General features: G+C 35.0%; 1 protein-coding gene across 8 annotated transcripts in view; it reads left to right on the forward strand.

Moving 5' to 3' along the window:
- SGCE (sarcoglycan epsilon) overlaps positions 1–12,084 on the forward strand; it is a 68,146-nt gene that overhangs the window by 50,004 nt on the left and 6,058 nt on the right. For 4 of the 8 annotated variants that reach the window (XM_053609690.1, XM_053609686.1, XM_053609688.1 and 1 more), the window contains 4 exons: positions 535–697; positions 3,613–3,824; positions 4,760–4,786; positions 5,616–5,804. In XM_053609690.1, coding sequence (XP_053465665.1) covers positions 535–697; positions 3,613–3,824; positions 4,760–4,786; positions 5,616–5,804 — 591 coding nt within the window. The remainder of the gene's footprint in view (positions 1–534; positions 698–3,612; positions 3,825–4,759; positions 4,787–5,615; positions 5,805–12,084) is intronic. The other 4 variants (XM_053609687.1, XM_053609689.1, XM_053609691.1 and 1 more) reach the window with 1 other exon arrangement.

Raw genomic sequence — 12,084 nt, forward strand, 5'->3', positions numbered from 1 at the left:
GCTGATTTATTACTTATAATTATTTACTATATTAGTGGTAGGGTATTTTTTATTATTACTTTTTTTTTTTGCAGTTTTTGGTCAGGGTCGGGTTTGAACCCGCCACCTCCAGTATATGGGGCCAGTGCCCCTACTCCTTGAGTTACAGGCGCTGCCCAGTGAGGTTATTTTTTACACAATGTACATTAAGAATAATTTTTTTAGCATAAGTAGTCTTCCAAATATAGTAATCAGAATGTAATACATGATTGTTTTTAAAGAAAATAAATGGAATAAAATAAAATTTTTAGTAATCAACATGGATTGGAGAGAGTGTAAGGTACACCAAGGCACTCAGTAAATGTTGGTAGAATAAAGGAATGAGTAAGAGAAAGCCCCTACATGAATCACTGCTTTTAAAGCCTAGGCGTCTACTTTAGGGATAATTCTAGTTAATCTCTCAATTTGAAACAATAAATCCTGCTTTCAAAGTAGATTGCTTTTAGTGTTTCCAATTTTCTTAAAGGATAACCTGAGAGTTTCACATTTTTACAGTGTTTATGTCATGGTTGGTGCCGATGTCCCATTTTCTTCTTGTTTGCGAGAAGTTGAAAATCCACAGAATCAATTGAGATGCAGTCAAGAAATGGAGCCTGTAATAACATGTGATAAAAAATTCCGTACTCAGTTTTACATAGACTGGTGCAAAATTTCATTGGTGAGTTTTCGTTTTGTTTCTACAAATGTGATTAAGAGTGATGTGGCTGGTGATAGCACTTGGCAAAAACCTGAATTGCTTTTAAGAACAAATCCTGGGTTTACTTTGTTAACTGCAGTCGGCTTTCCTTGACTTTAAGGATTTGGTAAGCTTGTCAACAGTACATCCATGTAGGAAAAAATATCTCACTCTACCCTTGATTGGTTGCTGGGGCTGGGTTACCTTGGCAGGTGATCCAAATGAACCGCTAGACATTCAGGTAGCTCCTAAGTCAGTAGGGATTATGGAGTCAGTGGGATACGGGCAGAACATACTGCCACCACTCTACTTTGGGAAGAAAGAATGAAGAACAATTGTAACTCCAAAAATATAGCAATAATATGCTATGACTCAATGTCCTGAAAACTCAAATTTTAGGGAAAGTTTGAAGTACAAGAAGAAAGTTAGAATCTTACCTGTATCTCATAAATCTTTAATATTTCTTTCCATACAACTTTTTAATTTGCATAAAATATAAGAACATATATATGGGGCGGCGCCTGTGGCTCAGTTGGTAAGGCGCCGGCCCCATATACCAAGGGTGGCGGGTTCAAACCCGGCCCTGGCCAAACTGCAACCAAAAAATAGCCGGGCGTTGTGGCAGGTGCCTGTGGTCCCAGCTACTTGGGAGGCAAGAGAATCGCCTTAAGCCCAGGAGTTGGAGGTTGCTGTGAGCTGTGTGAGGCCATGGCACTCTACCGAGGGCCATAAAGTGAGACTCTGTCTCTACAAAAAAAAAAAAGAACATATATATGTAATACATGTGCAATATTTTACATTTAAATTTATATTTTATTTTATATGTCCATAAATAATAATTTAATCCTGTACCTGAAAGGTAGGAATGTTCTTCTAACTTTTTCACCACCTTTAGATTTAACTTCTGTCAACTCTTTATGACTGGTGGTGAGTGAATTAGATCTAAGTTTAAAGTTGACATTTGAACAAAATTATTGACACATAAACACAACTATTGCTTTATGACTTAAGAGAGCCAACTGCAGGCAACTTTCTAGGATCCAGTACTGGAGAACATGTTACTCACATTGCAGCACTTCGCACCCCTGTGGCCCTTTGCCTTGGACTTTTCTCATATCCCTTGTGTCTTAGGGGAAAAAATGGTCTTTCTTTGCTTTCTTAAATCAAGTAAAATTATTAACTTGTGGTTTATGTGTGTTATAGGTGAATTTGCAAAGCTCAGAATTTAACCATGGCCCTAATCATACAAGGGTGTAGAAAACGGAGATGTTGCTATCCTAACTTAAATAGGGTCTTTTTCCCAGAGTCAGTACATGATAGCCCATAACAACTCTTTTGTAGTTGTGCTTGTATTGTAAAATGAGTTCATGTTTAGGAATATTCCCTAATTTCTAAAAGGTTAATAGTGATGTGTGCTTTGAAGATTTTTATTCCACCGTATAAATGGAAAAGTCAGGGATGTTTATTTTTTATTTTACATATATTATATTCCACGTCTTAGCACAGAAGTTTTCAGAAGACTTGAATAAAAGAGTCATACAATAAACATAATAAATAAAATATAAAAGAAATGGAAAATCAGGACCTAAACTTTATCCCATAAAATAAGCATAAGATCATGTTTGACAATAAGCCTCCTCACATGCAGGGCAAAAACAGGAAATGCATCTTAATGCATTTCTCATTCTTAAAGAAGAGGCAGAACATCAATTCCTTTGCCAGATAGCAGAGTTTTTACTAGTGGGATTTTGTTCGTTTGTTTTGATTTTTTAGACAGAGTCTCACTCAGTCACCCAGGCTAGAGTGGCGTAGCGTCAGCATCAGCCTAGTTCACAGCAACTTCAAAGTCCTGGGCTCACGGGATCCTCCTCCCTCAGCCTCCTGAGCAGCTGGACTACAGGCATGCACCACCATGCCTGGCTAATTTTTTCTATTTTTAGTAGAGACAGGGTCTGGCTCTTGCTCAGGCTGGCCTCCAGCTCCTGAGCTTAAGGGATCTTCCCACCTCAGCCTCCCAAAGTGCTAGGATTAGAGGAGTGAGCCGCTGCACCTCGCCTTAGAATTGTGTTATTAACAAAATTCTACCAGTGGAGTTTTCTGGGAGAGGATACGCAGTCATTCTACAAATAATTCTCCCCAACATTTTTTTTAGTAGCAAATGTAGTAATAAATTTCACATGGCTATCCTTTTAGTGTCCTCCTGTAAAAACCTGAACATAATTATATGCAACTCAGTGAAAGCAGTTCAACTGCTGTCTAGGTAAATTAGCATAGTGCAAGTGTTGGGCATTTTTTAATCCTGGGATAGAATTTATTTAATGGTAAGAGTATAGCATTGGATTGGTTTTGTGTTTCTTAGACTGTCTTTCCTGAAAGTTACTTCCATATCTGGGTAGCAGAAAGACCAAGGATAATACGTTTGGAAATTGTCTATCTTTTTTTTAATTTCCACTTTCACAAAACTTAGAAACCAGACCTCCATACGTGGCTGTCAGCCAATTAAGGTTTGTTAACATCTGCACTATAGGTTTGTCACTAGGCAACAAGAAATTTACATAGTAGTATGAAGGACTACTGCTTTAGAAGTAGAAAACTGAAAAAGGATTATACTTACAGACACATGTACACCGAGAGACATTATGTATGTATGTATACGTATATGTGCCCGTATTCCTAATGTGGGAAGGGCAGAGAAAATAGATCAAGATAAAGCCTTTATTGTGGTCATTCCTTACCTTTTTATTACTGCAATAAATAATTGCAAATTCAAGATGATAAAATAATTAGAAAAGACGACTTTTTAGATAATTTATCAGTGAATGTTTTGGTATGTCCTGATCATAACATCTCTTAATGTTTGTAGATATTAATTTGATGTTTGTCTTCTTTTGTATCAGGTTGATAAAACAAAGCAAGTGTCCACCTATCAGGAAGTGATCCGTGGAGAGGGGATTTTGCCTGATGGTGGAGAATACAAACCCCCATCTGATTCTTTGAAAAGCAGAGACTATTACACGGATTTCCTTATTACACTGGCTGTGCCCTCGGCAGTAGCACTGGTCCTTTTTCTGATTCTTGCTTATATCATGTGCTGCCGACGGGAAGGAGTGTGAGTACTCTAAACACTGATAAAGAATCAGGGAGCCTGCTACGATAGCAGCATAGAGACTCTACTAAAAGCAGAGTTCCGTTCAGTTCATAAAATGCTTTATAAATGAATTGAAAATGTGTTCAAGTTAAACTGCAGTACTTTATTCCTTTAAAATGAATTAAAATAGTTTTGAGTCTAGTAAATCAAATTAGGAGCTATAATTACTTTATTCAAAATTTATTAATATTAGATATAAATGCATGCTGGTAAACAGACCCAAGAATAATTGAGGCTAGATATTTTGCTTATACAAGCTATCTTTTGTGAGCAGAGACTTCAGAATCTATTGACGTGGTAATTGTACTTTTAAGTAAATAAACTGTCTTAGTTTGATCAGAAGTGATGGTCAGAATTCCTTTTGAAATCTTTTCTGCTGTAAAACGCGGTGACATAATTTAAATGTTTAAAATGTATTTAAGAAAGCAATTTAGGAGCAAATTAATAAAACTAAGGTATAATTTGAGTAATGAATCTTCACCTCATGAATAGTTAGTACTTTCAGGGCATCTATGTCAATTAAGATAATCTCCTGAGATTTTCTGGAAGTCAGGGTAACAAAGCAAAGGGTAAAAAATTAATAAAGCAGCAAGTAGCAAATTCTTCCATTTTTACATGTAGCCTGATTTCATTATGTCATAGAATTTATTTTAATCAAGAGCTTGACTCTTAATCTCCATTTGTTTCATTTTTCTATGTGTTTCTCATCAGTATTCCATTGCTGTACATGTACTCATCCAAGTAATGTCATAAACCTGGTGGCAAATGCTGCCCGGTTGCATTTAATAGTAACAATGTCAGCATTTCCACATCATGCAAAATCCCATGAGCATATAGTCTTAATGTTCCAAATATCAATGCTATTATTTAATTCATAAATTTTGTTTTGTTTCTAGGGAAAAGAGAAACATGCAAACACCAGAGTAAGTGTCTTCTTTCCTGTTATTTTCTTTATCATTTTTTTCCACTCCTCAGTTGCCCATCATGCTCTACACGTGTGTGTCATGCTTTTTTTCATTTGTCATCTTTCATAGTTTATTTCGTACATGTGAAAGCTGCTTTCTAAATAGAGGTAGTTAGGAGGTGTAGAAACCAAAGCTAAAAAGGATTTGAAAACTAAGATTACACAGATAAAAAAAATTAAACCTAAAATATTTCAGATTCAGAATATTAACTTGCCATTTATATTATGTGATTTCCCAATCTGCACTTCTCTAAACCAGAGAACAGATGAAAAGGCCTTTCATACACGTTTTCCAGAATCTACAGTAATAACCTACCATAAAATGAAACTTATGTGAGTATTTATAAATGCCCCACCAGAAGCAACAATATAAAAGCTATGGAAGTTTTATCTTAACTATAAAAAATAAATAGAAAACTAGGTTGTTACTTAGGGCTATAATATTATAACACAATTGCTTCTCAGCTTCGTTTAATGAAAAAGTATGTATTTCAAAATCAGTTTATAATTTTTAGTTTTGCTATGTTAAAAGTATGTTAAAACGGTGGTGAAAATTATATACATTTAAAATTTTGAGTTTTGGAAACATTAGTGTACCAGGGATACAAATAATAAGTCTCACAAAATTTAGTGAGATAACTCTGTGAAATAACTTGTAAAATGCCTAGAGTGCAATAATGTCTTATTATTTTAAGAGAAAACATTATTTCATAACTTTGTCAAATTGATGATCCATCAGGATAATGTGTGATTTTAAATATATGTTGTTTTGTTTCTTTTTGACTCAGCATCCAACTGGTTCATCACAGTGCTATTCAAAAGTCTACCAAGGAACTTCGAGACATGTCCAAGAATAGAGAGATAGCATGGCCCCTGTCAACACTTCCTGTGTTTCACCCTGTGACTGGGGAAATCATACCTCCTCTACACACAGACAGCTATGATAGCACTAACATGCCTTTGATGCAAACGCAGCAGTAAGTATCCACTTGGAGCCGTCATTATTGACATACATGTATATTTTCTCTAATGTCTGTAAAGGCGAAAGCTTTTCCTTGTTGTGTTTGTTTGCTTATAATTGGAAGAGAAAATACCAAAAGGACATTGATAGTGTAAATCCCACACTATCCTGCCACAAATACAACAGAGTTCCTTTCAGGAAATGCTTTTTTGTTTTCTCCGTCACTAATCCAAACAAGAACACATTTACCTTAATATTTAAGAAATTGGCCTTGATGATAAACTAATACAGATGCTTACTCAAAGATGAGTTAATTGCGAAGAAAGAAGCATATCCTAAAGCAGATCAAATTGATTTTCTTTTTTTAGAGATGTTAGAATTATTTGGCTTTGTTAATTAACCATTTTAAAGGCTTTTATTAATGCATAGATCCCATAGGATCTAAATTTTTTGCCTCGGGGTAAAACAAAGGGATTTTTAGGTTGTTTTTTTTGTGTGTGTGATATGCTTGTATATTAAAACAAGTAGTTCCAATTGGGCTGTAAACACCTGTTTCGTCAGTGCAAACCTTTCTAGTGCTGGAAAGACCACAGTCAGAAAGCCTGGAAGGAAACTGTAAGGGGCAGGTATGGTGAGGAAATCACACAGGTGGTTTTAAGAACCCATGTTATATGCCTGCAAGCTAGATTTTGATATAAAGGAATGGTGGTAAAACCGGTGTTTACTTTTAAGAATATGGCTCTGTTTTCATTTTAACCATATGTTAAAATGGGTTGAATTCAATTACCCCAAGCACTAGAAGTCACAAAGTCGGCTTTTGAGAATTTCCTCCTTTTCATTTTACTTTTGTAGATAGAACTAATATGTAGAAAAATCTTTTCTCTCTCTCTCTCTGTCTTTGTCTCTTTTCCCTTAGAATGTGATATAAAAGTAAACATTTATTGATTAAAAATTTTTCTGGGAACTATGCTGGCTGCAAATATTTTCCTCTTGACAGTGTTTATTTTGAATGCACGTAGTAATTTAAAGATTCAATAATAATAATACGAGTAGTTTGACTAGATAAATTTGTCTAGAATACTTTAGAAATCCAAAAGTATTATGAACATTTTACTAACGTTCTCTAAGATTATTTACTTAGTATTGTATAGGCCAAAGATGTGTTTATGTGTGTGCATATGTGAGAGAGAGAGAGAGAGAAAGAGAAAGTGATTCATTTAAGTCCTATGAACGGTGGTGAAAATTACATACATTTAAAATTTTGAGTTTTGGAAACATTAATGTACCATGGATACAAATATTAAAGTCTCACAAAATTTAGTTGTACTGAATGGAAAGGATGGATTTCTATCTGTTATGGGTCATCATAAAACTCAGTTTTCTAGGATTATGTACTGATGAGAAATATTAGTCAAATTTCAAGCATATTATAATAATTCACAATTTACCAATTTATCTTGCTTTTTTAGTTTGAAAATTATGAATGACCTTAACTTTCAAAATAAAAAAATTTACACTTACTCTTTAAAACTAATATTTCTTCTTGTTTGCCCTAGAGTGCCAGTGAAAAGTTGATAGATATTCTTCAAAAATGAAATGGGCAGGCCAATTTTGGGGGCTTGCCTATAATTTTAGCGTTTTGGGAGGCCGAGTTAGAAGGATTGTTTGAGGCCTGGAGTTTGAGACCTTCCTGGGCAACATAGTGAGACCTCATCTGTATAGGTAGAGGCGTTTGCCAGCTACTTCAGAGGCTGAGGCAGGATTGCTTGAGCCTAGGAGCTTAAGGCTATGATGGTAGCACTGCATGTTCCAGCCTGGGCAACAGAATGACACCCCATCTCTTTAAAAAAAAAAAAAAAGAAAGAAAGAAAAGAAGTAGGCATATACCCTTGGAAAACAGTTTTTGTGTGTTTATTTTTTAAGCTGCAGGAGTTCTCAGACCCTCAGACAAATGTGTTAAAACATTTTGTGAATCCATGGGAAAAGGTCAGAATAGGTAACTCTTCAGAAAACAGTGTGGGAAATTATTGACAAAGTAACAATGCTATAAAATTTTAGGATACAAAGCTATTTATTATAATGAGTAGGAGAAATTTGCAAATCAGTAAAACTCTGTGGCTAGTACAGTTAGCTACTGTCATTTTTAGATACCTTTTCTGACCATATATATTGAAAATACAAATAGCTCCTTAAAAATTACTTTGGCTTCCTATAGTTAGGATTTTTGCAATGTTGCTACTAATATTCAAGCAAAATAAAATTTTCTATGTAGTTTACAACCAAATGCATCTTCCAGTCTTCCCAGAACCCCCATCAAAACTGTTAAGTTGATCAGATCTATTTGCAAATGCAATTGGCTATTATATTGAACTTGCAACAATTTCAGCATATACGTATTTTTAAGTTCAGAAAACCTTATATTATTCAGATATCTGCTAATGGAAAAGCTCCATTAACTAGCACTTCTATATAAATAGGGTACATAGATCATTGATGATGTTCACAATGATTATTCTGAGGCAGTGCAGGATCATCAAGTGCGTCTGACTCATCAGAGGAAAATTAAATTACATTCGGTGTTGTTTCAGTGTTGAGTGTATATTATCTTTCTTTTATTCTTGGAAATGGATAATATGTGCACGGTCTCTATGGTAACTCTCTATAAGCCAGAATATGTGATTAACCTCATTTTCCAACCATGCCAGATAATAGGGAATTTATTATATCAAGTTCATCATAGCTGTCCTTTACGTAAATTCAACTTTTGCCACTTACCCAAAAAACATAGTTGTGTTTCAAAGTTTCATTTCAGCACCAAGTAGATACATATAAATATTTTGGTCATTTGGATTGAACTGAATTCTCAAGATTAAAATGAGATATTTTAGTTGATGAAGTATTACACTACTTAATAACCAGGTAAAAGCTTAGATGATGCCGCCTGTACTTATTAATTAACCCTTCTTGAAGGGCATGCATTTCATTTTCACATATTCATACTGAATTTATCATTCATGAACATAAGAATATGACTAAAAGTTGTGTTTGCTTCTAAGCAAGACTCAAGGATATTCAAGTTTTCCTTCAGAGCTGCATAGAAAGACCTTGGTCTTTTAAACAAGTCTGTTTAGTTCAAAGAACTTGTGATGAGGGGCTGCCATAGTTATTGACTACATAGTAATATTTTCTTTTTGGTAGAATGCTTGCCAGTGCGCCAGACTGGCACCATAAATCAGTCAGTAGAAAATGTTTAATCATTTGCAGATGATAAATTTGAGGCATTGATAAGAGACAAAGCTAAATTAAGTCAGAACTGAGATTAGATTATTTACCTATCCTGATAGTGTGATAGTGTAGTCTGGGATAGATAGCTTGGTCATTGACCTCACAGGGATCTCAGGTTACAAGCAAAAGGAATAAAGAGGTATTGGGAAGGGAAGCCAGGCAGAACCTGGAGATGTAGTACATGCTCGGAAAGGAGGGGTTGCATTTTATACAGCGTACCCTCTGCTTCTCAGATTACAGAGAGAATGTAAATAGGCTGTTAAAATTATCACATTGTCTAGAAATGGAAGGGCAGTTTCATTTTATTTTTGTTTATTTATTCTTTAATAAAATGTTTATTTTGGAATGATTTTAGAGGTACAGGAAAGTTGCAAAGATAATACAGAGAGTTCCCAGATACCCCTTAGCACTAATTTTTCCCATTTTTAATATCTTAGGGTACCACGAAGAACCCAATATTGGTACTTTACTATTATCTAGACTTCAGAACTTCAGATTTTATTCATTTTTTCACTAATGTCCTTTTTCTGTTCCAGGATTCTATCTAGGACACAATAAACATGTCTCCTAGTTCTTCTCTGGTCTGGGCAGTTTCATAAACCTTGCTTGTGTCCCATGACCTTGACAGTCTGAGGAATACTAGCTAGGGATTCTGTCGAAGGCCACCCATCTCTCCTCTCCAGTTGGGTTTTCTGTATTGTACTTAGTTATCTTTGTAGCTCAGTGAATAAGTGTTACCACTAACAGTAGTCAGAATTTTTTCCTCTGTAAGCATTCCCCTTATTACAATTCATTTCTGGAAATCACATTATAGAAGTTAATTCTAAAAAATAAATTGGCTTTGCCCAAAGAATCATCGTTGTGGAATGGAGGTTATGTTTGTGACAAATAGTTAATGTCAGAAATCTATTATAGATTTGATAGATGTACATCAAAGATTAACCTTCGTAATTATTTAAATGAAAAAAAAAATAAATTCTAAGTCATAAAATTTTAAGTCCTAAAAGGAATGTTGAGAGAGAGAGAGTCTGGCCTCGTTCCTCAAACTATGTTGTAGGTCAGAATCACTGTGGAGCTTTTATAATACAGATCCTGGGGCCCTAAGTCTGGGGATTTGGAGTCTGATTGAAGTGTATGTTGTGCTACAGCAGGAAAAAAGGTTGAGAAGACCCAACTTAAAAACATAAAAGACTTAAGTTTTAAAACTGGGAAATCCAGAGCCTCTGATATTCTGGTGCAGGGTGGGGAAGTGGAAGGGTTGTTATTTATACTCCTCCACATAGTTTTAAAAGGGGGACCATTTCTCCTAATTTCCCCTGTGTAAAACTGTGGAAGACCGGCAATCTATGCACCTTGTCTAGAAGTTTGGGGTGTGTATAGGTTTATATTTATCAGCCTCTAGACTTTTCCACACCTCCTTAAACTGCTGCAAGACAATGATGTAAAGTGAGAGATGAGTGATAATCAGAAAACAATGCCTGAGTGGGCCAGAAAAACACTAAGCCTAGAAAAGTTCAAAACCACTGAGAAATCATAGTCATCTCTGTAATTTGAAGAAAGAAACATTGATTGGAGGAACGAAAATATTTGATTTTCTGAAAAATAATTTATTATTAAATCGTAACGAATTTTATTGCCTTCTAGGGGAAGAGCTGCCTCCTCATTATTTGTTTCTTGTTTCTCATACCAACATCAATACCAATTGATTTTTTCTGAGTGGGAGGCATCTTCATGAGGACCCTTAGGCGATGAGTAATAGGGGAAAGTTCCCCACACATTTTCCAACAAGATTTTAATTGTCTATACAAAAATCTTTCCTATTCACTATTCTAAACATAATATCTAAGGCAAGATAATTAGGTCTCCCTCAAAACAGGAGGTAGGTTGTGCTTAATCTTTTCCAAATTAACAAGTATAAAAGTAGAATTAAGTCTTCTAACTAAAGATAGTATCTAATCATTTAGCTTGTATTCAAGTATTTTTCCATTTGTCTTCCCTTTGGTAATAATGAGAACCAACTTTATGGTAAAATTCTATAAATAAAAAATTAAGTTTTAATGAAAGTATCTGTTGAAAGCACCAAGATAATGGTTTACTGTTGACAGGAAGTGTCAAACAGCCAAGGATATTTCAGAGCTATTCAATTCCAAAAATATGTATATTACTATTTCTTATTGTTAAATGACTCCCTACTAATTCAAAAGAGAAATGTTTTGTATTCCACATAACTAATGTCATTTTCTTTCAGCATGGAGATCACTTTGCTTTTGAATCTTGAAGCAAGTAGCTGTATAATCAGTTAATAATTCTCAACCCTACTTAGAGAATTACTCTACAGGGTATCCAAGAATGTCAGATTACCTTAAAATGGTTGTAGAAATAACAAATAATTGTGTGCTCCCCAAATCACTTACTATTAATTTGCAAGTTATTGCCTTTGCTTTCTTTAGGAATGAATTCGTGCAATGACTAATTTACCCAATGTTCTATTTAAATGCATGTAATTAATGGTAATAAAATTAGAAAATAATGCTAATAATGTAGAGAATTACATTTTTACATAATGCAGTTTATACATAATAACCTTTCAGTTAGCCCATTAATAACTTATTATCAATAGTTTTATGGCTTTATTAAGACCCTTCATTTGAAGCATTTTGGGGCCTGTATTTTAAGCCAACTCCCTCCCTCCTGTATGATCCCGTGAGCAGCCTGCTCTCACCAAAGGTGGAAATGCTCCTACTTTCTTCCTGCATTCTCTCTGTCTTAGCTCCAGCAGAATTAGTTGTAGGCACTTTTCCAGTAGGCCTGAAGCAGTATGCTCTTATGAGGTACATCCCATCAACTTTTAAATGGAACATACAATTTCAAATATGCCCATCACAGATGTATTAGCACTCTAATACTCATGGGCCCACATGCAGTCACAAGTTTGGGCAGCCACAAAAACAGAGCTAGGTGTGCATACCTTGGAGACTCTGGGGAAGTTGAATGTCAACATTTTTTTGGTT

The sequence above is a fragment of the Nycticebus coucang genome, chromosome 11 (genome assembly GCF_027406575.1).
Source record: "Nycticebus coucang isolate mNycCou1 chromosome 11, mNycCou1.pri, whole genome shotgun sequence".
NCBI classification, from domain to species: Eukaryota; Metazoa; Chordata; class Mammalia; order Primates; family Lorisidae; genus Nycticebus; species Nycticebus coucang.